The sequence below is a fragment of the Palaemon carinicauda genome, chromosome 31, assembly GCF_036898095.1.
Source record: "Palaemon carinicauda isolate YSFRI2023 chromosome 31, ASM3689809v2, whole genome shotgun sequence".
Classification (NCBI taxonomy): Eukaryota; Metazoa; Arthropoda; class Malacostraca; order Decapoda; family Palaemonidae; genus Palaemon; species Palaemon carinicauda.
The window spans coordinates 7,428,791-7,456,206 of record NC_090755.1 but is presented as its reverse complement, the minus strand read 5'-3'; the positions used below and the strand labels follow the sequence as shown (position 1 = coordinate 7,456,206).

Genomic DNA, 27,416 nt, shown 5'->3' with positions numbered 1-27,416 from the left:
GCTCCTTGCAGACGAGGGCTGTACGTCGTTCCGGGCGGTTGGTGTTCGTCACATCTTGGAGGGTGCGGATGTTCCACGCACCTAAGGTTAATATTTTTTTCTTGTTATTTCGACCGCATTAGTGGGATGTCCACCAGCCGCGGTGAGCTGACCAGACGGGTTTGCCGTGTCCGATGTTTACCCCACCTTTTCTAGGGGCCTCCCCATGTGGGGTGGGCTGCGGTGTCCTCAATAGGCCAGCCCAGTCACGGGTCCAGCTGCCGAACTCTGGTGTCACGGCACCGTCACCAGAGAGCGACTGAATCTTAGACTCGCCGCCTGAGTGCAGTCGTGGGCTAAGGGCTTCCAGCTATCCAGGCCTGCCCCCTTCACCCACGGTGCTGTCGCCTCAGGACTTGCTGGTGGTGATGATGATGATGATGGTGAGAAAGAGATGAAGAAGGGTGGAGGAAACGACAGAATGCCAGTAGCTGGGTATATTGTTTTGGGTGGTCGTGGCTTTGCAACGGCCACGCACACACACTTGGCCCACATCATTTTCACCGCGGCTCAAGACATATGAGACAGGCGGCTTCTCCGATGTTGGTTGCATTGGGCTGCCGGGTTCTTGTTATGTCAAGGCCCGCCTTGTTGCCTGCCTGACAGGCATTGCCCTCTTCCGCCGGCGCTGGGAAGCTCCGCCGTTGGGGTCTTGTTTGGTTTGATTTTGGAGTTTTCCTTCTCCTAGCCTTTGCCTATCTTAAAATAAAGGAGAAGGCCTATAGGGGTCCAGTCTTGGTCTGGTCTCTCAGAACTGGCCTTAGCGGTATGGTTGAGCCTGCCAGGGTGGATAAACTACCCCACCGCCATTGCCCAGCCCATCATTGGGACACTCAAGCCCCTCTACTGCAGCAAAGTGCAGTCTAACACAAAATCAGACACCATCAAATTTTAGACCTTTTTTCTGACCCCGGCCCTTACTAGATTCGTACCCCAAAAATAGGGACATTTTTCAAGAAAATCTCATATATCTACTATAATTTTAGTCGGAGAGCAAAAAATGCGATGACCACATATACACCCATAAAACGACTCTATGCTGCAGTCTAACACAAAATCTAACACCGACAAATTTTAGACCTTTTTTTCTGACCCCGGCCCTTCCTAGATTTGGACCCAAAAAAGGGATTTTGACGAAGGAAAAATCTATTTCTGGGCGAGAGACCTGTGCCGCCCAGTGAAATGCTCCTTATGCACCATTTCAAAGGAATATAACTGCTAATATTACCAGAGAAAAAATGTATAGGAATGCTAGGTTGAACTAGCTCGCTCACCTAATGGTGTCGGTATAGACTGGGGCGAAATACCAGAGGTCTCGTACCATTTAGACTTCTCCTCTTCGAAATCCCTCAATAGTGAGGTGCAGTTCAACCTCCCCTGCCTCGCAGACCAGTACTACTAACTCAACCCACGCTTGCCCATCACTCCTTACAGCACCCTTAAGTTTGGGGTCTGATCAGGGGGGGAGCAAATAGGGTGGGTTCACTGGGCGGCACAGGTCTCTCGCCCAGAAATAGATTTTTCCTTCGTCAAAATCCCTTTTCTGGGCTCAATCCCTGTGCCGCCCAGTGAAATAGTACCAGAGAAAACGAACCCAAGCTTCATTAACTATACGGGAACGAATTAAAATCAACATAACAAACAGTGGTTTAATCAAAAGTTAACGTAGAAGACGGTCGTCTTTAATAACATCAGCATGATAAGGTATAATATCCCAGGAAGGGAAGACAAAAGAACATTAACTTAAAATAAAACCAATTAAGGTCAAACACTGGAACAAATTATATAAACTTGAACACTAAAGAAATACAGTTCGTATGGTAAGAATAAATTGAACAATGATAATAAAATAGCAATGTTACGAACTAGGAACACCCATGGGTGTGATACAACAAACCAAACTCAGGTAGGAACTGTAAGTGAGGCAGGTAAGAGGAAGAAGGTGGAAGATATCGGATTCAGGAATTAGTCAGAAGGAATTTGTCCGGGGGATACCACGCTCCCTGCAGCTACGGTAGCGAGTTGAAGGGCCTCTAATTGTTTAAGATAGTGCCGCTTGAACACTGAGGGGGATTTCCATCCGGTATATTTAGAGAGATCTGTAAAGTTCATATGATGGAAAAAATTTATTGAGGTCGCTACCGCCCGAATGTCGTGGACGTGAGGAAAAGACTCTGGATTGGCCTGTTTAATGAAATACAAGATCTGTTGTCTGATCCCTTTCAAAGTTATAGTCCCTCCCCGCTCCCTGATGAACAAGGGTCCCGAGGTCCTATAGGAAGTCCTTGATAGAAAGGACTTTAGAGTGGTAACCGGGCATAGGGAAGGATCCTGAAGGAGAGGGATAATTTTCCAGGAGGACCATCTATTCTGAGGGTCTTCATTTTTGGCCAAGAAGACCTTGTCTGGGGAGAGGAGGACCTCTCCTGACGGAAGGAACTCTATGTGGCCTGGATCCCTTGATAAGGCAGCTAATTCCGAAATCCTGGCGCCAGATGCTAAACTCACGAGAAAGAGAGTTTTTCTGAGTAGAGGGATATACTCACATGAATCGTTGACGGTTTCTGACGCTAGTTTAAGAACATCATTGAGAAACCAGGAAATCGAGCTAGGACGAGAAGATGGTCTCAGTCTGGCACAGGCTCTTGGGATCGAAGCTAGCAATGAATCTGTTAGATCTATATTAAAGTCGATTAGAAAAATCTTCTTCAAGGCAGACTTGATGGTAGTAATAGTGTTAGCTGCTAAGCCCGACTCAAACAAGGTTCTAAAAAAGGTTACCGTTAGGTTTAGTGTCATAAAGTCAGTACTAGAATCCTTCAAAAACTTTGCTAGTTTTTTGACCGCTGAGTCATATTGACGAAGAGTGGAGTCTCTCTTGTCAGATTCTAAAAATAAAGTATTCTGGGGGTCTATGTTAGCCCCTTTGTGTGCCGCAAACTTCATGAAGTCCATAAAGTTAGGGTGGTCTGAATGTTTGAGGAAGCGAACACAGTGCACGTTTGTACTATCTGGGTCAAAGTCGGGTTGGGAATCTGGTGAGGGTGGAGATTCAGCTCCAGTAAAAGAGGAAACCAATTGCTCTTGGGCCAATTGGGGGCCACCAGGGCTACTTGACCTTTGAAGGTTCGAAGTTTGTCCAGCACTTTCATCAGTAGGTTCACCGGTGGGAAAAGGTAAATCCTTTCCCAGGCGTTCCAGTCGAGAGACATGGCATCCGTGGCGTAAGCCCGAGGGTCCAGGTTGGGGGCCACATAACATTTCAGCTTGTGGTTGGATTCCGTCGCGAAGAGGTCTACCTGGAGATCCAGCACTTGGGAGAGGATCCATTGAAAGGATTTGCGATCTAGTGACCATTCTGACTCCAACGGTACCGTCCTAGAGAGTACGTCTGCCACAACGTTCCGAACTCCAGCCAGATGGACGGCGGATAGGTGCCACTGGTTTGAGGCCGCCAGGGAGAAGATTGCCACCATCACGTGATTGATGGGACCTGACTTGGAGCCCCCTCTGTTTAGACAACGGACTATGACTTCGTTGTCGAGGACTATCCTCAGATGTTGTTTCTTGGCCGGGGAAAGACGTTTCAAGGTTAGTAAGACAGCCATGGCCTCCAGGACGTTTATGTGAAATTGTTGGAACATTGTGGACCAAAGGCCCTGAACCTTCCTGTGTTGGGAGTAGCCTCCCCAACCTGATAGGGAGGCATCCGTGTGAATGACTATCCTTGGAGGCGGGTACTGCAACGGAACCGACTTTGATAGGCTCTTGGCGGTTGTCCACGGGAGAAGCCTCTTCCGAAGAATGGGAGGAAGGCGTGTCTTCTTGTCCCGACGTTTGTTGTTCGCTCTGGAGCGCCAAACTCGGTTGATGTCTTTCAGTTTCGCTTTCAGAAGGAGGTCTGTCACTGAAGCGAATTGTAGGGACCCTAGAATCCTCTCCTGGTTCCTTCTGGAAGTTATCTTTTCCCCGAGAAAGCGTTTGGTATTTTTCGCAATCTCTATCCTCTTGGACCTGGGGAGACATAGAGTGTGAGAACGTAGGTCCCACCGTAATCCCAGCCACTGAAACTTAGTCTCTGGTGTCAGACGAGACTTTCCGAAGTTTATTTGGAATCCCAGAAACTGAAGATATTGGATCACCTTGTTTGTTGCCTTGAGACAATCCTCGACGTTGTCTGACCAGATTAGCCAATCGTCCAGGTATGCGACGACTTGGATTCCGTGGGATCAGAGTTCCTGAATGACCGATTCCGTCAGTTTCGTGAAGATTCTGGGCGCGATGTTGAGCCCGAAAGGCATCACTTTGAACGTGTAAGCCTTGTCGTCCAGTCTGAATCCTAGGAATGGGCGGAAGTGTCTCGCTATTGGAACGTGATAGTGAGCATCGGTAAGATCGATGGAGGTGGTGACGGCCCCACGGGGAAGCAAGGTTCGCACCTGCGAGACGGTAAGCATGTGAAACCTGTCGCATTGAATGGACAAGTTTAGTCGAGACAGATCGAGGATGACCCTTCGGCTGTCGGAGTCTTTCTTCGGAACGCTGAATAAGCGACCTTGAAACTTCAGATATTTCGTTTCCTTGATCGCATTCTTGCGAAGAAGATCTTGGGTAAACAGAAGTAGGTCCGGTGTCGAGGGTTGATGGAATTTGTTCGGTGGAGGAGGCCCTTCTATCCAACTCCACCCCAGGCCCTTGGAGATTATGCTGAAGGCCCAAGGACTGAATTTCCAGCGACTCCGGAACACATAAAGTCTCCCTCCTACCTGAAGACCGTCAGTAGTTGGAGGTTTTACCGCCTCGGCCACCACGTGACCCTTTTCCACGGGAGAAATATCTCCCTTTGCTTCTGTTCTGAAAAGAACCCCTCGAACCGGGGCCCCTGCCTCGTTGGTATCCTTGGGAGGAAAACCGGGACTCATAGACCGGGTTATAAACAGGAGAGGTAAACGAGTTCGAGGCCACTTGGCTTTCAGGGACGAGGACATACTTCACTTGGGGCTGAGACTTGGAGGTAGAGGGTTGGATGCCCTGAGAGACCGGGGCCGACTGGACTACTTGAAGAGGTTGGCGGAATTGAGTAGAGCTATAAGGGCGTAGCCTCTTTCTGCCCCGGGAGTGAATGCTCGATTGTTCGAACTTCCGTTTGGGAGTGAGACCCCAACGGACTTTGAGGCTCTGGTTCACTCTGGCAGCTTCGCTCAATACCGAGTTGACCATGTCCTCCGGGAATAGGTCCGGACCCCAAGCAGAGGCTTTAATGAGCTTATTTGGCTCATGGCGGATAGTAGCTTCAGATAAGCCATGCTTACGGCAACGTCTTTTGGCCACCAAGAAGTCGTAGCAATCTGCTAGCAAAGATTGCAGGGTGGCTTTAGTCATAACTTTAAAGGAGTGTTCCTCGTCGTAGGTAAGAGAAAACATCTCCGCCATAGTCGAGACGTCGAGGCTCCGGCTAAACCTAGACCGGGACTCGAACTCGAGTCGGATTAAGGTTTCAGGTAGTCTTGGGAGGCATTCACTGAATTGCGTCGATGCACAGTCAGCGGATAGCTTACCAGAAGTGAATGTCGATTGAATGTTAAGCCAACATTCATTATCTGATGGGAACAGCAGAGATGTAGGATCTGTCTCCCGGAGTTGTGGCAAAGGTTTATCTTCGGTCACTGCCTGAAGGGCTAATTCAACCATTTTGGTGACGCAAGGAGTGGGGGTCTGTTCGTCCACAAGAAACATGGTGTAAGTACTCTTGTGGGGGGTCAGCATGGTGTTTGTACAACCCCACTCATTTAAGGTTCTAACCCAAACAGACTGAGCCTGTTCCTTCGGAAAGATAACGGTCTCTTTAGGGACCTTATCTAGCCGGACAAGAGCCTCTTCCGTAAGCCGGGCGAAGCCGGGGAAAGGAAATTGAAGGCCGGGAGGGAAGAACTCAAAATCTTCAATGGGCCTGGTCCCAAAACCCTCGATGGTCAACATTCCGTCCGTGAAAGGACAGTGGAGCGCCATTTTCCACGGGTTGTTCTTCGTGAAGGGTGGAAGTTTTGAGGCGTCCGGGATGAGGAACTGCTGTTGTTGAGGCAGTCCACCTTCCAGGGTATCTAGTCTTCTGGTGACGGCAGAAAGTATAGAACTAATCTGCTCTGTAACGACCCTCGTCATCATATTCGTGAGGGCCACCGGGTCGAAGTTGGTCGTGGTAATTAAGGGGGATGACTGCACTCCCGGGTCCTGAGACATAGGGGCAGTGCTAGTCGAGCCACTAGGAGCTCCGGGGAGGGGAACCTTCTTGGGCTTCGATGATCCAGGTAGTGTAGGATTCTTACGAGTCCTCACTAAAGGTCTCTTCTGATATTTGACCTTGGGAGGAACCGAGAGCGATCTCGGGGAGGATTCGCGGTTCCCTTCAAAACCAAGAAAGGAAGAATTATTAGAAGTTAAAGAAAAAGAGGGGCTAAGAAGAGAGGTCTTAGCGCCAGACCCACCTGCCTCACTTACCACCTTACCTGTGTCTGGTTCGTCTAAAACCATGGGCTCTATGTCTAAGTTCAGAGCTGTAACATTGTCTTCAATGGGGTCCGGGTCGTCAGCGATGTCTGTATCCTGGACGAGATTGAGTTCTACGGTTTCCGCAATGTCGGCAATTATAGGAGCCGCCACTTGCCTAGGCACTGCTGCCGAAGATTTTGCGTTCAGGTAGATAAGACTACAATAATCTTCTGAGAGGACGTAGGGCTTCCTGGCCTTTACGTTACGGGCGAAGCCGCCTACCCACAATTTCAAAGTGGCTCTTGCTGAACTTTTAACCGCCTGGGAACTCTGAAAGGACGGGGATAAGGTTAGCAAACCCGAGGGACAAAATGATGAATGAACCTGAAGATTCATAACAGAAGTCAATGAGTATGTATCATATTGATGCCGCCCAGTGAAGGGAATGTAAATACAAAAATGACTGAAAGAGGCTCACCGAATCTGAAGCGAGGGTGGAGATAAGGTCATAACAGATAAGGCAGTTGTCAGGGTGCCATACAACAATATCGTCCATCTGGATCCCACAGTCCGCGTGGGACCGACAGACAGCATGTCCGCAAGGCTGGTGAAGGACGGCCGCGCAGGCTGTCATCCGGCAACGGACCACCTGTAAAAGGAATAGTCCATGAGCATCTACTAGTTTCTCTATAAGGGGTCCCGGAGGGTCCGGGACCTGCCAGTTAATAAAATAAATGTATAGCCTTAGACTAAACATGCAGAGAACTGAGACTATTCCAAAAGCAATCCGGCAGAGCCGGGTATGAAAAAGGATGCAAAAAACAGTGATGAATATATAATCATAACTAGTTCCGGGGCCCCCTGGGCCGGGGAACAGGGTTGGTAAGTAAACTTAAAGTAAACTTAAAGTAACTTAAAGTAAACTTAAAGTACCTAAGATACATCCTTAAAGTACATAAATAGAGAACGCCAATTATGATCTGAAACTAATGTCTGTAATGAATAGGGCTCCCGGAGGGAGGATATTAATCAAAACTGTGTCAGTGTCAACCGATCTTGTAGTTAAGAGCCCGGCGGCTCCGATGTCTGATGACGGGAGGGTACAACGGGAGAGCGCGGGGGGAGCCAATGGAACCCCCCTACCCTACTGGAGGTACCGGGACAAAGGTAATGATTCATGTACAGTGAACCCTCGTTTATCGCGGTAGATAGGTTCCAGACGCGGGCGCGATAGGTGAAAATCCGCGAAGTAGTGACAGCATATTTACCTATTTATTTAACATGTATATTCGGACTTTTAAAACCTTCCCTTGTACGTAGTACTGTTAACAAACCACCCTTTAATGTACAGAACACTTAATGCATGTACTACAGCACCCTAAACTAAAACAGGCACAAATATTAAAGGTGATTTTATATCATGTGTTTCCTAAACACCTAAAAAGCACGATAAAAAATGGCAACCAATGTTTTGTTTACGTTCATCTCTGATCATAATGAAGAAACAAACTCATTTAGTGTACACATATAGGTTAGTTTTTGCATCGATTATATTGATTATACAGTACTGTATGTTGATTTTTTTATTACCAATGTTTTAGTTTACGTATTTTTCTTAGGACTTCCAAATGAAATCTTTTTCTTTATGACGCCGCCTGAAACGACGGCGTGTACGCTCAGTAAACAACCACGCTCAGAACAAACAAGGCATTTAACGCGCATGATGATAGTGATAAATAATGATACAGTACATACAGTATTTACAGTAAAAGCATTTACAAAATATGTTACCTTACAAATATAAATTATACAGTACTTGTACGTAGCAAAGCAGGAAAACAATTTGAGAGAGAGAGAGAGAGAGAGAGAGAGAGAGAGAGAGAGAGAGAGAGAGAGAGATTGTTTTACGTACGTAAATGTAAATTTTAAACAAAAAAAATATGATAGGTTACAACATGTAGACTTTTAAAACCTTCCCTTTAACTTAATGCATACAGTACGTACATTACTAAACTATAAAACAGGTTAAAGTAAAAAATAAAGATTGTTACTGTACTCACCACGAAAGAAGTTGAAGAAAAACTTGAATGACGATGGCGATGAATTTGCTGCACAGTAGAAATGATGATGATGAAGCTGATGATGTGTTCTACTGTGCAGTCAATGATAGTATTTTACGTCTCTTCAGACGGAGGTGTCTTTTCCTGGGACACCTCTTCAACTTCTTCAATTTCTTCCGAAGGCGTACTAGCAGGAGGAACTGGCTCTTTTTTGCGAGGCTGGAAAAACATTGTGATCGGAAGTTGTTGCCGCTGCTTCTTTTTTCGATCCAAGAGCATCCTGTAGGGAGTCGTGATGTCATCAACCTTGTTGCAGAATTGCATCGAGCGAACCATATCCTCGTCCCACTCTTGTAACATTTCTTTCGCCTCCTTCATATGGTTGCAGAACTTGGCAAGCCGTTCTAATGTTAAGCCCGTTTCTTCGACATTTTCTTGGGTCTCTTCCTGGGTACCCTCACTCTCTTCCTCACTTGCCGATTTCGTCAGGTCTTCGAGGTCTGCGTCAGTTAGGGGCTGGGAATGGCAGTCCAACAACTCGTCGACGTCTTCAGTCGTCATGTCGCCAAACCCGTCACCCCCAATTATGGCAGCCAACTGCACAGATTTCCGTATTGCAGAGTGTTGGATTTCCGACGGAGTAAATCCCTTGTCGTCGTAAACAATATCGGGCCACAGCTTCTTCCAGCTCGCATTTACGGTTGCAGGTTTCATCTCTTGAAGTGCCTTTTGAATATTCTGCAGGCACGTGGCTATGGTGTACTGCCGCCAGTACGCCTTCAAGTTGAAGTCTTCATCCTCGTCATCTTGGGCAGCATCCACACACGCAACGAGGTCCGCCAAGGTATTCTTCGTGTAGAGGGCCTTGAACGCCCTGATAACCCCCTGGTCCATTGGTTGAATTAATGACGTGGTGTTGGGTGGCAGGAACTCAACCTGAACGCCCTCACGCGACAGGTCAGTTGCGTGTCCACCAGCGTTATCCATAAGGAGAAGGATCTTGAATGGCAAGCCCTTCTCTAAGAGATATTCATGGACTTGCGGGATGAAACACTGGTGGAACCAGTTGGAGGTCAGCATCTTCGTAATCCATGCTTTTTGATTATGCATCCAGTACACGGGAAGGAGATTCTTATTTTTATTTTTCAAAGCGCGAGGATTTTTCGACTTATAAATAAGCCCCGGCTTTAACAAAAATCCAGCAGCATTGCCACACATCACGAGGGTAACGCGATCCTTGAATGCCTTAAAGCCAGAGGCTTTGGCTTCCTCTTTGAACAGGAAAGTTCGCGACGGCATTCTCTTCCAAAACAAGCCGGTTTCATCCATATTAAAGACTTGTTCCGGCTTGTATCCACCTTCAGCGATAATGTTCTTGAAAGTCTGGTTCACGTAAGTTTCAGCATCGGCAGTGTCAGCGGAAGCAGACTCCCCATGCAGGGAAACGCTTTTCAGGGCGAAGCGTTTCTGAAACTTCGCGAACCATCCTTTGCTTGCGGAAAAACGTTTCTGAGGCTGGGAATCAGTGGATGTCCCTGGTTGAGGATCATCTGCATCATCATCATCTTCAGCATGGTTGCCGTCGTCCTCTTTAGGTTCCTTTGCAGCAAAATTCTCATATAAGCTCAAAGCCTTTGTTTGGATGGTGTTCGTATCCAATGCTATGTTCTTCTTCCGGCAGTCGGCAATCCACACAGCTAAAGCACCTTCCATGCGTACGATCGTTTTATTACGCGTTGTAACGACTCGCTTCGCTGATCTGCTAAAGGTGATTGCAGCAGTCTTTCTAATGTTCGCCTCGTCCTTCTTGATGTAGCGAACGGTGGATTCGTTGATGCCAAAATGGCGGCCGGCGGCCGCGTAACTTCTACCATCTTTTAACATGTCGAGAAGCGTAACCTTCTCAGCTATCGTCATCATCCTTCGGTGGCGTTTAGGCTCACTACCAGCCTTACTAGAAGCAGAACGCTTGGGAGGCATTGTAACAGAAAGTTCAACAAAAAGTTCAACTTAAAACAGTCGCACACAGCACAGATTAAACTTCACAAAGTTAAGAACGTCTACTCAGCAATACGCGGAAAGAGAAAGTGAACGATGCAGCCCTGCGAGAACTTTGATGCTGCGGGTAGAAGATGCGGGCAAAACACCAATCACAGGCTAGATAACAAAACTTGAGTTTTGATTCGTCATCTATCAGCGCTTGAACCAATCACAACCCGTCTTAGTACTATGGCGCGTTGGTTACTCATAGAAGATGCCCCCGCGCATACTGAACGTACGTAGATTAAGTACAATACCGTAATAATAATAAATAATGATAATAACACTGTACAGTAATAATAATAATAATAATGATTAATAATAATAACAATAATAATTTTATTAACAACAACAACAATAATAATAATAATAACAATAATAATAAAAATTTACGTACGCTATTTTACGCTCTCTCTCTCTCTCTCTCTCTCTCTCTCTCTCTCTCTCTCTCTCTCTCTCTCTCTCTCTCTCTCTCTCTCTCTCTCTCGTACGCTTACAGTATTCGAAATGTGATTTTTGCAACAAAGAATATTATTGGATGCAGTACTGTACTACGTACGTATACATACAAAAGATTCATGGAAAAGAAGCACATCCATTACAGTACACACCATTCTAATATGGTATGACTGCATCTGATTTGCGTTTCATGTTCGTTTTAATTTTACTACGTACTGAATTATCGTATGATCACATTCTCTTTTCGTGTTTTATTTCTTTCTGTGCTGAATTATATATCATATGTAATGCAATGAACAATCAGTAAGAGCAGATATTACTAATTACAGTATTAATGGAATTACAGGTAACAAAATATCGTATTTGGTTGTCTTCAGATTTCGCGGTATTTTCGAATTTTCCGGAAAATCCGCGATATGTATATATATATGGGTTATGGGAAAACCCCGCGAAGTGGTGAATCCGCGATTGTCGAACCGCGAAGTAGCGAGGGTTCACTGTAGAATATAATATAATGATATGGGATATTAATCAGTCCTATACGGACGATAATAGCAGGAGGTACCGTAGGTGGGGACACTCCTAATACAGTATAAGTGCTCATTCTAACAACCGTAGCTAAAAGCAAGGTTACACCAAGGTGCAGTTATACCGACTAATCACGTGTGATAGTCCCCGGCGGTCCCGGCCTTCCCCCTCCCCGACCGATGGCCAATCGGGGCGACGGGAGGGGGGAGACGAAACCGCCCGGTATGAATGAATGAGACTAAGTCATACCCCGTTGGTATACTCAGTCCTCAATATGTCGGAACGTTGAGGGAAGACTGAGGAACAAGCATACTTGACCCGTATGTCATAACCAACAACCATCGAGTGAGAGGAAGGGTGTACACTGAAGGGGGGGGATGGAATAGCCTCCCCAACCTGTGGGGGGGGGGTAATGGTACCGGGGAATCGCCAGTGCGCAGTGGTAGACAGGGCTACCAACTGGAGATCCCCTCAACATGACATGAAAATCCCAAAAATATGATCATAACGTAGTAAAGCAATAAATATAATATCAATGCACAAATACATAAAAATAATTAACGAATTAAAAGCGAAATCACGTAAGTAAGGTTAGGCATGCAGAAAAAAATATGGCGAGAGAGGGACTCGGGCGAGTGGTAAGGGAGGAGCATGACGCCATCAGGAGATGGGAAGCAGGGGTACCAACCTAGTTACTGAAGCGGTAGATCGAACAGTAAAAACAACAAAATACGCGAGAGTCCCACTCGAACCAAATGTAAAACTAGGTGGAGCGTAATAAAACAAAAAGTTTTACTAATAATAAGTGAGATGGTCGATATTAACGCTCCTAGAACTAGCAAAACAATCTCAATGGTGACGCTATCCACCAACATGCACGAATGCAGGCATACCAACATAACCTACTCCTGATGAAACGCTAACACCGATATCATAGGATAACATAAAATAAATGCTATATGAAAGCATAAAGTCGGTGTACTATATGAATACAGTATAAGGAAAAAACTCCTAAAGGTTCGAACGAATATTAATGACGGACGAACTAACGAGACAAAGGGCAGAGGCGAAAGTAAGAACGGGGACGCCGCTCATATATAAACACTTCTCAATAATAAAAACAAAGTTTACACTGCCCAATCTCGCTAAAACTCATGGATAAAGTACTTAACTTCGATGGGGTATCTTGGGAATCGGCCATCGAGAGAAAGTTGATGATAAATCCAATGGAAAACACGAGAAAAAATACGTTGGACTTATATGAATCAGGTGCTTGAAAGGAGTGATGGGCAAGCGTGGGTTGAGTTAGTAGTACTGGTCTGCGAGGCAGGGGAGGTTGAACTGCACCTCACTATTGAGGGATTTCGAAGAGGAGAAGTCTAAATGGTACGAGACCTCTGGTATTTCGCCCCAGTCTACAGTGAACCCTCGTTTATCGCGGTAGATAGGTTCCAGACGCGGGCGCGATAGGTGAAAATCCGCGAAGTAGTGACATCATATTTACCTATTTATTTAACACGTATATTCGGACTTTTAAAACCTTCCCTTGTACGTAGTACTGTTAACAAACCACCCTTTAATGTACAGAACACTTAATGCATGTACTACAGCACCCTAAACTAAAACAGGCACAAATATTAAAGGCGATTTTATATCATGCGTTTCCTAAACACCTAAAAAGCACGATAAAAAATGGCAACCAATGTTTTGTTTACGTTCATCTCTGATCATAATGAAGAACCAAACTCATTTAGTGTACACATATATGTATAGGTTAGTTTTTGCATCGATTATATTGATTATACAGTACTGTATGTTGATTTTTTTATTACCAATGTTTTAGTTTACGTATTTTTCTTAGGACTTCCAAATGAAATCTTTTTCTTTATGACGCCGCCTGAAACGACGGCGTGTACGCTCAGTAAACAACCACGCTCAGAACAAACAAGGCATTTAACGCGCATGATGATAGTGATAAATAATGATACAGTACATACAGTATTTACAGTAAAAGCATTTACAAAATATGTTACCTTACAAATATAAATTATACAGTATTGTACGTAGCAAAGCAGGAAAACAATTTACGAGAGAGAGAGAGAGAGAGAGAGAGAGAGATTGTTTTACGTACGTAAATGTAAATTTTAAACAAAAAAAATATGATAGGTTACAACATGTAGACTTTTAAAACCTTCCCTTTAACTTAATGCATACAGTACGTACATTACTAAACTATAAAACAGGCAGTAAGAATATTAAAGTAAAAAATAAAGATGGTTACTGTACTCACCACGAAAGAAGTTGAAGAAAAACTTGAATGTTGATGGCGATGAATTTGCTGCACAGTAGAAATGATGATGATGAAGCTGATGATGTGTTCTACTGTGCAGTCAATGATAGTATTTTACGTCTCTTCAGACGGAGGTGTCTTTTCCTGGGACACCTCTTCAACTTCTTCCTGGGAAACTTCTTCAATTTCTTCCGAAGGCGTACTAGCAGGAGGAACTGGCTCTTTTTTGCGAGGCTGGAGGAACATTGTGATCGGAAGTTGTTGCCGCTGCTTCTTTTTTCGATCCAAGAGCATCCTGTAGGGAGTCATGATGTCATCGACCTTGTTGGAGAATTGCATCGAGCGAACCATATCCTCGTCCCACTCTTGTAACATTTCTTTCGCCTCCTTGATATGGTTGCAGAACTTGGCAAGCCGTTCTAATGTTAAGCCCGTTTCTTCGACATTTTCTTGGGTCTCTTCCTGGGTATCACTCTCTTCCTCACTTGCCGATTTCGTCAGGTCTTCGAGGTCTGCGTCAGTTAGGGGCTGGGAATGGCAGTCCAACAACTCGTCGACGTCTTCAGTCGTCATGTCGCCAAACCCGTCACCTCCAATTATGGCAGCCAACTGCACAGATTTCCGTATTGCAGAGTGCTGGATTTCCGACGGAGTAAATCCCTTGTCGTCGTAAACAATATCGGGCCACAACTTCTTCCAGCTCGCATTCACGGTTGCAGGTTTCATCTCTTGAAGTGCCTTCTGAATATTCTGCAGGCACGTGGCTATGGTGTACTGCCGCCAGTACGCCTTCAAGTTGAAATCTTCATCCTCGTCATCTTGGGCAGCATCCACACACGCAACGAGGTCCGCCAAGGTATTCTTCGTGTAGAGGGCCTTGAACGCCCTGATAACCCCCTGGTCCATCGGTTGAATTAATGACGTGGTGTTGGGTGGCAGGAACTCAACCTGAATGCCCTCATGCGACAGGTCAGTTGCGTGTCCACCAGTGTTATCCATAAGGAGAAGGATCTTGAATGGCAAGCCCTTCTCTAAGAGATATTTGCTGACTTGCGGGATAAAACACTGGTGGAATCAGTTGGAGGTCAGCATCTTCGTAATCCATGCTTTTTGATTATGCATCCAGTACACGGGAAGGAGATTCTTATTTTTATTTTTCAAAGCGCGAGGATTTTTCGACTTATAAATAAGCCCCGGCTTTATCAAAAATCCAGCAGCATTGCCACACATCACGAGGGTAACGCGATCCTTGAATGCCTTAAAGCCAGAGGCTTTGGCTTCCTCTTTGAACAGGAAAGTTCGCGACGGCATTCTCTTCCAAAACAAGCCAGTCTCATCCATATTAAAGACTTGTTCCGGCTTGTATCCACCTTCAGCGATAATATTCTTGAACGTCTGGTTCACGTAAATTTCAGCAGCGGCAGTGTCAGCGGAAGCAGACTCCCCATGCAGGGAAACGCTTTTCAGGGCGAAGCGTTTCTGAAACTTCGCGAACCATCCTTTGCTTGCGGAAAAACGTTTCTGAGGCTGGGAATCAGTGGATGTCCCTGGTTGAGGATCATCTGCATCATCATCATCTTCAGCATGGTTGCCGTCGTCGTCTTTAGGTTCCTTTGCAGCAAAATTCTCATATAAACTCAAAGCCTTTGTTTGGATGGTGTTCGTATCCAACGCTATGTTCTTCTTCCGGCAGTCGGCAATCCACACAGCTAAAGCACCTTCCATGCGTACGATCGTTTTATTACGCGTTGTAACGACTCGCTTCGCTGATCTGCTAAAGGTGATTGCAGCCGTCTTTCTAATGTTCGCCTCGTCCTTTTTGATATAGCGAACGGTGGATTCGTTGATGCCAAAATGGCGGCCGGCGGCCGCGTAACTTCTACCATCTTTTAACATGTCGAGAAGCGTAACCTTCTCAGCTATCGTCATCATCCTTCGGTGGCGTTTAGGCTCACTACCAGCCTTAAGAGAAGCAGAACGCTTGGGAGCCATTACAGTAGGATTTACGTACAGTACTGTAACAAAAATTTCAACTTAAAAAGGTCGCACACAGCACAGATTAAACTTCACAAACTTAAGAACGTCTACTCAGCGATACGCGGTAAGAGAAAGTGAACGATCCAGCCCCGCGAGAACTTTGATGCTGCGGGTAGAAGATGCGGGCAAAACACCAATCACAGGCTAGATAACAAAACTTGAGTTCTGATTCGTCATCTATCAGCGCTTGAACCAATCACAACCCGTCTTACAGTACTATGATGCGTTGGTTACTCATAGAAGATGCCCCGCGCATACTGAACGTACGTAGATTAAGTACAATACCGTAATAATAATAAATAATGATAATAATACTGTACAGTAATAATAATAATAATAATGATAATAATAATAACAATAATAATTTTATTAACAACAACAACAATAATAATAATAATAACAATAATAATAAAAATTTACGTACGCTATTTTACGCCTCTCTCTCTCTCTCTCTCTCTCTCTCTCTCTCTCTCTCTCTCTCTCTCTCTCTCTCTCTCTCGTACGCTTATTCGAAATGTGATTTTTGCAACAAAGAATATTATTGGATGCAGTACTGTACTACGTACGTATACATACAAAAGATTCATGGAAAAGAAGCACATCCATTACAGTACACACCATTCTAATATGGTATGACTGCATCTGATTTGCGTTTCATGTTCGATTTAATTTTACTACGTACTGAATTATCGTATGATCACATTCTCTTTTCGTTTTTTATTTCTTTCTGTGCTGAATTATATATCATATGTAATGCAATGAACAATCAGTAAGAGCAGATATTACTAATTACAGTATTAATGGAATTACAGGTAACAAAATATCGTATTTGGGGGTCTTCAGATTTCGCGGTATTTTCGAATTTTCCGGAAAATCCGCGATATGTATATATATATGGGTTATGGGAAAACCCCGCGAAGTGGTGAATCCGCGATTGTCGAACCGCGAAGTAGCGAGGGTTCACTGTATACCGACACCATTAGGTGAGCGAGCTAGTTCAACCTAGCATTCCTATACATTTTTTCCCTGGTAATATTAGCAGTTATATTCCTTTGAAATGGTGCATAAGGAGCATTTCACTGGGCGGCACAGGGATTGAGCCCAGAAATAGGGACATTTTTCAAGAAAATCTCATATATCTACTATAATTTTAGTCGGAGAGTGAAAAAATGCGATGACCACATATATACCCATAAACTAACTATGCTGCAGTCTAACACAAAATCTGACTCCGTCAAGTTTTAGACCTTTTTTCTGACCCCGGCCCTTACTAGATTCGGTCCTCAAAAATAGGGACATTTTTCAAGAAAATCTCGTATATCTTCTATAATTTTACAATAGTCAGAGAGCGAAAAAATGCGATGACCACATATACACCCATAAAACGACTCTATGCTGCAGTCTAACACAAAATCTGACCCCGTCAAATTTTAGACCTTTTTTCTGACCCCGGCCCTTACTAGATTCGGTCCTCAAAAATAGGGACATTTTTCAAGAAAATCTCATATATCTTCTATAATTTTAGTCAGAGAGCGAAAAAATGCGATGACCACATACTGCATCTATAATTTTTGTCGTAGAGCGAATAAATGCGATGACCACATATATACCCATAAAACGACTCTATGCTGCAGTCTAACACAAAATATGACACCGTCAAATTTTAGACCTTTTTTCTGACCCCGCCCCTTACTAGATTCGGACTCAAAAATATGGACATTTTAAAAGAAAATCTCATATACTGTATCTTGTATAATTTTAGTCGGAAAGCCAAAAAATGCGAAGACCACATATATACCCATAAAATGACTCTATGCTGCAGTCCAACACAAAATCTGACACCGTCAAATTCTTGACCTCTTTTTCTGACCCCGGCCCTTACTAGATTCGGACTCAAAAATAAGGACATTTTTTCAAGAAAATCTCATATATCTTCTATAAGTTTAGTCGGAGAGCGAAAAAATGCGATGACCACATATATACCCATAAAACGACTCTATGCTGCAGTCCAACACAAAATCTGACACTGTCAAATAATAATAATAATAATAATGATAATGATGATGATGATTATTATAATAATTATAATAATAATTAATAATAATAAAGTCCAATAGCCTCAGGACAATCTATTTGATTATTTGCTTCAGTTGCTGATATAAGATCACGGAAATCCTCATAATTTCAGTTTTGGCATCCAACTATGAGTAGATGTAGGATTTTAGGGTCATATATTACACTTTTAGGGAAGATAATTGCATCCATTATTGTTCGAGATTTCCCTTTAGAATTGTACAAGATTATTTTAAATTTTGCAAGCTGGCTTTAGTCCATTTCATGGTACCCTGGTAGACTTACCTATGGGCTCTTCATAGCTGTTTCTTTAATGGTGTGTCATAAACTCAGCTTTTTTTTTTTTTTTAACTTGAATTGCTAATCGGTCAATATAAAAAATAATGGTCTATAGATGAAACAAACATGATAATTTTTTTTCATTATGAACCTATTACTTTCTTCTTTATTAATACCTCCCAGCCACACTTAATCAGTTCCAGCTACATGGGACAACATAAGAATCAGAGCAATTAGTGACTGGAAACATGGGACAACCATGCACTGTACTCCATGATAATTTACTGGGAGAAGCAATATTTCCTCTTTATTCTTCTGTGAAATAAAGTGTCTGGGTTTTACTCTTGATACACCAAAGGCTATGCAAAAGTAATGAGTTTGTATTGGGGAAATTAATCATGATTTTGAAGAATTTTATATTTATTTTGACTCGTTTTCCTTCTTGTATGATTACAGTATGTGGATGATTTTATTGGAGTTTTAACTAGGCATATTGTAGTATTTTTATCTTTTCTTCTTTTAGTATATATTTTATCAGTTATTGCTATTGCACTGTTCCAATATGCATCTTTTAAATCTTTATTTTCAGTTGGAAAATCCAAGACAGCAGTCGTTAGTTCATGCAGACAAGCCATCAAGAATAACAACATAAGTGCCTTGACAAAAATCATTCGATCTGGGAAATCATAAGTTATAATTCTATTTTTTTTTTTTTTTGGATTTTATTTCATAAATTTAGAATAAGTATTTTAGAAAAATATAAAATTTTGGGTTAGACTATGATTTAAAACTACTTTTAAACTGAAATTTTCTCAATTTCATTCAAAACTATTTTCTTTATACATGGAGCCAGTTGCAATGCTCTATACTAAAGGTTTACCATTATATTCTAAAATTAATCAGTATTTTAAAAGGTAATGAAATTAAAGTAATTCATTGTGCAGTACATTGATAGAAAGAAATGCTTAACTGATTTTATATTTAGAAAGTGCCTTGAGTACCTTGAAATTCCATTGCAAGGTCCTAATGAAGTACAGTAATTGTGATATTTTGTGCAATGTTTTTCAAAAGTTTTTTTCTCAGTACTGTGAAAGTTATTAGCAAATTTGTAACTTTTAAGACCCTCTTTATAATTATTTATTTTATCTAGTTTCTAGAATATTTATTATAAAGTTTCAGATTTTGCTTTAAAAATTTGAATTTTTCTTTTTAAAGTAAAATACTGTATATCTAGTCATGAACTGTACATTATATATTGTTGAGTAATGTTATTTAATTGTGTGAAAGGAGGGTATTGACTTGTATTTTTAAAATGTACTGCTACAGTAGTTAACCTAAATGATTAATTTATTATCAAATTATAGGCCAGACAACTTACTGAATGTTGTACATTAGCAATAATCTTCTTCAATTGTGATTTATTTAGAAATCTTCTGCTTCACATCAATTAGTTTTACAGGAATTGTATAGATGGAGTAAAATTTGCATTACAATATGCTTACTCTACTCTTGGCCTAAAGATTATGGTGCCTCAGTAAAATATTACATTCCCTACGTAATCCGTCCAGTTTGTACGCTTCTAGTCATATAAAACGTAGAAATACACTGTTGTGCTGTAATATGTTTCCTTCATTTGTTACTTATTTGTCTTGACAGGTGAGTGGTAATATATTTTTTCTAGAATAGATACTTCAACTTGAGTCTAACACACAAATTAAGGTTTTAAGTTATTATTTATTAAGATTTCTACCAAATGATTCAACAGTTCACTTTTTACTTTGTGTGTAGCTTGGTTTTTTTTTTTTTGTCCAGGAAGTAAGGAAGTTGCAATTACACACAATATCTTAAAACATACGCTCAAGTTTCGCTAATTCAGACTTTATTTTGGGATGAATATCCAGATATGTTGATTGACCTGATATGCCAATAGTAGATTAATTTATGCACCAAAAATCATGGTCTAAGTGCCAACAATTGTGGCTTAGGATAAACAAGTTCCTTTATTTATACCAAGGCACTTCCCCCAATTTTGGGGGGTAGCCGACATCAAACAATTGAAACAAAAAGGGGACGTCTCCTCTCTATGTTCCTCTCAGCCTGACAAGGGACTCAACTGAGTTTGTGCTGGTACTGCTAGGGTGGCACAGCCCACCCTCCCCCATTATCCACCATAGATGAAGCTTCATACAAACTTATTACTTTTATGGATGCTAGACAATTGAATACTAATTTTTATAGTTGATACAGACCATTTAGGAAGTGGGTTCTACACTTACTATCTAGAAATTCATGAAAAACAGACACAGCCTAAGCTAAGATGATAAAGCCATTGAGATGTTTATTTACTCTTATATTATGTAGAAACATAGCCAAGTATAATATCTCAAATATTTGAAGGCTATATTACCACCAAATCAATCATGAATGATCTACACATCACCATCTTTTATTAGTTTTCCCTTTTCAGATTATATTGCAATATATTATAGCTGAGACTATCACCAACAAATAGTAATCAGCAAAGTAACATTTTATAAACTAACCATTGTGTAATATTCCTGGGAACATGAATAATCAATACAGTATTCAGAATCATGCTTGTTTGCCTTTTGAAATTTTAAAATATAATGTATTTAATTGATTTGTAAAAGTAGGAAATAGGTATTGAATCACTGGACATATATTTAAGAAGGAGCTTAATGATAACGTTGTTGATCGAGTTAACTACAACAGCTGACCGGATTGCTGGTGTACTGTTTTTTTTTTACATTACAAAAAAGTATATCAAGACTTCAGCCATGTATGTGTAAATTAAGATTTTGATAATTTCAGAGATTTTTTATTAGTGTATGGTGATTTTAAATTACTTAAAACTTTTTTTTTTATCTTAGTATTATTATTGGCAACAAAAAAAATTTAGACATGCATCTCTGTAAACTTATGAAAGTTGTTTCATATATTGTAGTACTGTACAGCATATTTTTATTTTTTTTGTATGAATTATTTTACAGTAACATTACATATTTTTCAATATCAAACTTACCCGATGATCATATAGCTGCATCTCTGCTGCCCGACAGAAAAAACCTACGGGAGGAATACGCCAGCGATCGCTATACAGGTGGGGTGTACATCAACAGCGCCATCTGTCAAGTAGGTACTCAAGTACTCTATGTCAACAACGAACCAATTTTCCCTCTGTCGTGCCACAGGCAAGACCTACTAAATACGCCGTCCCTAACTGGATTTGTTTTCACAACGATTTGGTGAAGTACACTATTCCAGTTTTGAGCTTTCGCTATGCAGGGGTTTTATCTTCATTTCAAAACTTGAACTCGTTTTGGATAGATTTAATTATGGTGACGAAGAGAGTATGAACTCTCTTTCACTTTTAAATGGACGACCCTTCCCTTAGACGGAAGTGTGTTTAGGTTTTTGGTAATTTTGCTTAACAAGTTATAGATCTTTTTATTTTATAACTCTCCGCCTTTTTAGGCCTCTTCGATTAACTTTCCATTTATTATAAACTTATAAAATTAATTTTTATGTTTGTTTATATGCGACCTTTCCTAATAGTAGGCGGTCCTTACTTGGAACCGAAGTTAATTAACTTTGAGCCCGTCATATCGTATTTACCTTTTAAGAATTTATTCCTTTTTTAATTTTAATGTTTTTGAAAGAATTTCTTTGATAGTCTCGTACTGTTTTCAAAGATGAACTAACGTTTAGTTTTGTCTCCGCAGTTGTTGACGTTCAGAACGTTCAACATGCGCTCTATCGTTACGATAGAGAGAGATTATTTCACGGTTTCACGTTGCAGTAAGAGTTAACCGATTCTAGCGTTTTGTTCATTCTTTCTTAGCTTAAATAGTTTAAATTCTAAATAAAGGAACTTTTTATTTGGGAAACCTTTCAGTTTTTTCCTTTAACAAATAATATGTTTTTCAATATTAATCTTACCCGATGATCATGTAGCTGTCAACTCCGTTGCCCGACAGAAATCTACGGTCGGGATACGCCAGCGATCGCTATCCAGGTGGGGGTGTGCTCAACAGCGCCATCTGTGGTCAGGTACTCAAGTACTTCTTGTCAACAAGACCTCAATTTTTCCTCTGTCGTGCCGCCGGCAAGACCTACATGGATACGCTGTTGATTTTGGAGTCTTTTGTTCACGATTTGGTGATGTATTTGCTCTGAAGTTTAGCCTTCGCTGTTCAGGAAGCTTTATCCTTAGCTTAGCAAGCTTTTGGAATTAATTTGATTCATTGGTTAACGATCTTTGCTTAATTTTGGAATTCCCCCTTGACTACCTCTAAATTCAAGATGTCTGACCATTCCCAAGTTCCTAAATACAGGCAGTGTAGTGTTAGGACTTGTACTAGGCGTCTTCCGAAGGCCTCTATAGATCCTCACACCGTATGTTCCAATTGTAGGGGAAAATCCTGTCAATTGGAAGATCGATGTGGGGAATGTGCTGGGCTTTCGGAATTCGATTTTAATGAATTCCTCAGATATGCACGTAGGTTAGAGAAGGAGAGAGATAGGAGGAGTTCTTCTCGCTCTGTGGATTTTTCCTCTCCCCATGCCCCTCAACCTTTTCCTTCCCCTGTGGTGGTGACTCCCGAACCTGCTACGAGTGCTCAGCCTGGAATGGCTGATATGTTGCGTGCCATTCAGGCTCTCGGTGAGAAGGTGGAGTCGTTGGTTAGTGACCGCAATCAGCTCTTGGCAGATGTCAGAGAGCTGAAAGCGAAGAGTGCAGTGGGAAGTGTTAGTGCTAGTGATGTGCATAGTGTCAGTGTCAGTGTTGCGCATGAGGGTACATCTGTGCGTGCCAGTCGTCCTCCCAGTCCGGGACCTCTTGCAAGCTCCCAAGCCCAGGGGAGAAGCAATGTCGAAGGACCAAAGGGTTCGGCAGGCCTTGATCGGCGCACGGATGTATCCTCAGTGGTTGCGGACGTATCTGCTAAGGATCGTCCCATCCACTTACAGACGAATGAGCCCTTACATTCCTCGTCTGTGGAAGAGGTTTCCAGGAGGAAACGGTGGACCAAGGTCTCACGACCGCTCAAACGTAAGGTCCCTTCCGAGCTAGTCCAACGGCCCAGGTGTAGCCACTGGGTCAGTTCGGACTCGCCGCAGTCATCTGATGACTGCACACCTCCCAAGAGAGGTAGAGTGGTCCCTCAACAGGCCTCTGCTCCGTCTGTTGTTGCTCCAACCACAGTAGACCCTAAGTGGTCCATGCTGCAGACTATGCAGTCTCAGCTTGCGGCATTTATGCAGGAGTATCATGCCGAGAAGGTTAACACCTCTCCTGTTAACCTACAACCCGCAGAGGTTGTGCGCTCAGCAGATACTGCGGCTGCCTGCTCCCACACCCCACCTGTGAGAGCTCCTCCACCGATGCGCAGTCCTCACTGCCAGACGCATGTTCTTGCTGCACCATCTGCTAACATGCGTGAGCTGCCGCATCAGGAGTTGCCGGGTTCCAGCACTATGCGGCATTCTCCTCAGCCCATGCAGCATGCTCTGCAGACCTTACAGCATGCTCCGCATACCATGCAGCATGAGCCGCATACCTTACAGCATGCTCTGCATACCATACCGCATGCTCCTCAGCCCACCGCAGACCCTCCCACACACCAGCCCTCTGCTTTTGTTGTTGCCAGCTCGCAGACTGTCCAGCAGAGGCATGATGATGGATCCGCAGGTACGCATGCACCCGTTCTGCAGGATTCAGCCGTTCAGCTTGCTGCTCTGCCTTTGCCTCTCACAACTCAACTTTCGGATGATGATGTATCGGATGATGAAGCTGCTCATCTGGATGATCCTCACTCTGATGTTGAAGGACACAAGTCTTCGCCACCCTTCTTAGACTTTCGCAAAGTCCTTGCTTTGTTCAGGGATTTGTATCCTGAACACTTTGTGTCTGCAACCCCTCGTTCTCCTCCCTCCGAGTTTGCTCTGGGCATGCAGTCTGCTGCGCCTGCCTTCACCAAGCTTGTTCTCGCCAGATCATCTAGGAGAGCTTTGAGGGTTATGGGGGACTGGTTGCATTCCAAGAAGCAACTGGGAAGGACCTCTTTTGTGTTTCCTCCTCCCAAGCTGGCTTCTAAGTCGAGCGTCTGGTATGCCACGGGAGAGGAACCTGGCTTGGGGGTTCCTGCCTCTGCCCAGGCCGACTTCTCAAGTCTGGTTGACTCTCCCCGCAGGTTGGCTATGAGACGTTCGAAGATCTGCTGGTCCTTTTCAGATCTTGATCATATGTTGAAGGGAGTCTTTCGTGCCTTCGAGATATTCAACTTCCTCGATTGGTGTTTGGGAGCTTTAAGCAGGAAGACTTCCCCTTCAGATAAGGACTCGGCCATGCTGATCATGTCTAGCATGGACAAGGCAATTCGGGATGGGTCTGGTGAACTTGCGGCTTCATATGTATCAGGAGTCCTCAAGAAGAGAGAACATCTGTGCTCCTTCTTATCTGCTGGTATCACTCCTTGCCAGAAGTCAGAGTTGCTGTTTGCTCCTCTCTCCAAGTGTCTGTTTCCGGAGGAGTTGATTAAGGGGATGGCTGCCTCTCTTATCCAGAAGGATACTCATGACCTCATGGCTTCTTCTGCACGTAAGGCTAAAACCTTACCTTCCGTGCCTAGACCCTTCCGCCCTACAGCAGTTGATACACCTGCTTCTAGGTTCATCCCGCCCTTTCGTGGCAGAACCTCCAGCAGAGGAGGTACCCGTGCAGACAGTCACCGTGGCAAGTCCAAGAAGGGTTCCAAGTCCGCAAAAGGCAAGTTTTGACTGCCTTTCTCTCCAGACAGCAGTAGGAGCCAGACTCAAGACCTTCTGGCAAGCTTGGGAGAGCAGAGGTGCAGACGCTCAGTCTGTGAAGTGGCTAAGGGAGGGATACAGAATTCCGTTCTGCCTCAATCCCCCTCTAGCTACATCTCCCATCAACCTCTGTCCCAACTACAAGGAGAAGGACAAGAGGCTAGCATTGCAACAAGAGGTGTCGCTCTTGCTACAGAAGGAAGCAGTGGTCATAGTCCGGGATCATCAATCCCCGGGCTTTTACAACCGTCTCTTCCTGGTAGCCAAGAAGACAGGAGGTTGGAGACCGGTGCTGGACGTCAGTGCTCTCAATGCTTATGTCACCAAGCAGACGTTCACGATGGAGACGACGAAGTCGGTCCTAGCAGCGGTCAGGCAGGAGGACTGGATGGTCTCGTTAGACCTGAAAGACGCATACTTTCACGTCCCCATCCATCCAGACTCCCAACCTTTCCTAAGATTCGTCTTTGGAAAGGTTGTGTACCAGTTCCAAGCCCTGTGCTTTGGCCTAAGCACGGCACCTCTTGTGTTTACGAGACTGATGAGGAATATTGCGAAATTCCTTCACTTGGCAGACATCAGAGCCTCCCTCTATTTAGACGACTGGCTTTTAAGAGCTCCCACAAGTCGTCGCTGTCTGGAGAATCTCAGATGGACTATGGATCTGACCAAGGAACTGGGCCTCCTGGTCAATTTAGAGAAGTCCCAGCTCGTCCCATCCCAGACCATTGTTTACCTGGGTATGGAGATTCAGAGTCGAGCTTTTCGGGCTTTTCCGTCGGCCCCAAGGATCAACCAAGCCCTAGAGTGCATCCAGAGCATGCTGAGAAGGAACCGATGCTCAGTCAGGCAGTGGATGAGTCTAACAGGGACACTTTCATCGCTGGCCCTGTTCATCGAGTTAGGGAGACTCCACCTCCGCCCCCTTCAGTATCATCTAGCTGCTCACTGGATAAAGGACATGACGCTAGAGACGGTCTCAGTTCCTGTTTCCGAAGAGATGAGGTCTACTCTAACGTGGTGGAAGAACAGCATTCTTCTCAAGGAAGGTCTATCTTTAGCTGTTCAGACCCCCGACCACCGTCTCTTCTCGGACGCATCAGACTCGGGTTGGGGTGCGACATTGGACGGACAGGAATGCTCGGGAACATGGAATCAGGAGCAAAGGACACTTCACATCAATTGCAAGGAGTTGTTGGCGGTTCATCTGGCCTTGATAAACTTCAAGTCCCTCCAGCTCAACAAGGTGGTGGAGGTGAACTCCGACAACACCACAGCCTTGGCTTACATCTCCAAGCAGGGGGGGACTCATTCGAGGAAGTTGTTCGAGATCGCAAGGGACCTCCTCATTTGGTCAAAAGATCGAAAGCTCACACTGGTAACGAGGTTCATTCAGGGCGATATGAATGTCATGGCAGATCGCCTCAGCCGGAAGGGTCAGGTCATCCCCACAGAGTGGACCCTTCACAAGAATGTTTGCAGCAGACTTTGGGCCCTGTGGGGTCAGCCAACCATAGATCTGTTCGCTACCTCGATGACCAAGAGGCTCCCATTGTATTGTTCTCCGATTCCAGACCCAGCAGCAGTTCACGTGGATGCCTTTCTGCTGGATTGGTCCCATCTCGACCTGTATGCATTCCCGCCGTTCAAGATTGTCAACAGGGTACTTCAGAAGTTCGCCTCTCACAAAGGGACACGGCTGACGTTGGTTGCTCCCCTCTGGCCCGCGAGAGAATGGTTCACAGAGGTACTGCAATGGCTGGTCGACGTTCCCAGGACTCTTCCTCTAAGAGTGGACCTTCTGCGTCAACCTCACGTAAAGAAGGTACACCCAAGCCTCCACGCTCTTCGTCTGACTGCCTTCAGACTATCGAAAGACTCTCAAGAGCTAGAGGCTTTTCGAAGGAGGCAGCCAGAGCGATTGCCAGAGCAAGGAGGACATCCACTCTCAGAGTCTATCAGTCTAAATGGGAAGTCTTCCGAAACTGGTGCAAGGCCAATGCAGTTTCCTCAACCAGTACCACTGTAACCCAGATTGCTGACTTCCTGTTACATCTAAGGAACGTTAGATCCCTATCAGCTCCTACGATCAAGGGTTACAGAAGTATGTTGGCAGCGGTTTTCCGCCACAGAGGCTTGGATCTTTCCACCAACAAAGATCTACAGGACCTCCTTAGGTCTTTTGAGACCTCAAAGGAACGTCGGTTGTCCACTCCAGGCTGGAATCTAGACGTGGTCCTAAGGTTCCTTATGTCATCCAGATTTGAACCGCTCCAATCAGCCTCTTTTAA

General features: G+C 43.9%; 1 protein-coding gene across 1 annotated transcript in view; it reads left to right on the top strand.

Moving 5' to 3' along the window:
- Positions 1–19,899, top strand: part of LOC137624247 (Bardet-Biedl syndrome 2 protein homolog) — a 110,182-nt gene extending 90,283 nt beyond the window's left edge. Inside the window, exon 15 of the mRNA XM_068354759.1 lies at positions 18,884–19,899. Within this exon, the coding sequence (XP_068210860.1) occupies positions 18,884–18,984 (101 nt within the window). The 3' untranslated portion in view covers positions 18,985–19,899. The remainder of the gene's footprint in view (positions 1–18,883) is intronic.
- The last annotated feature ends 7,517 nt before the right edge of the window (positions 19,900–27,416 follow it).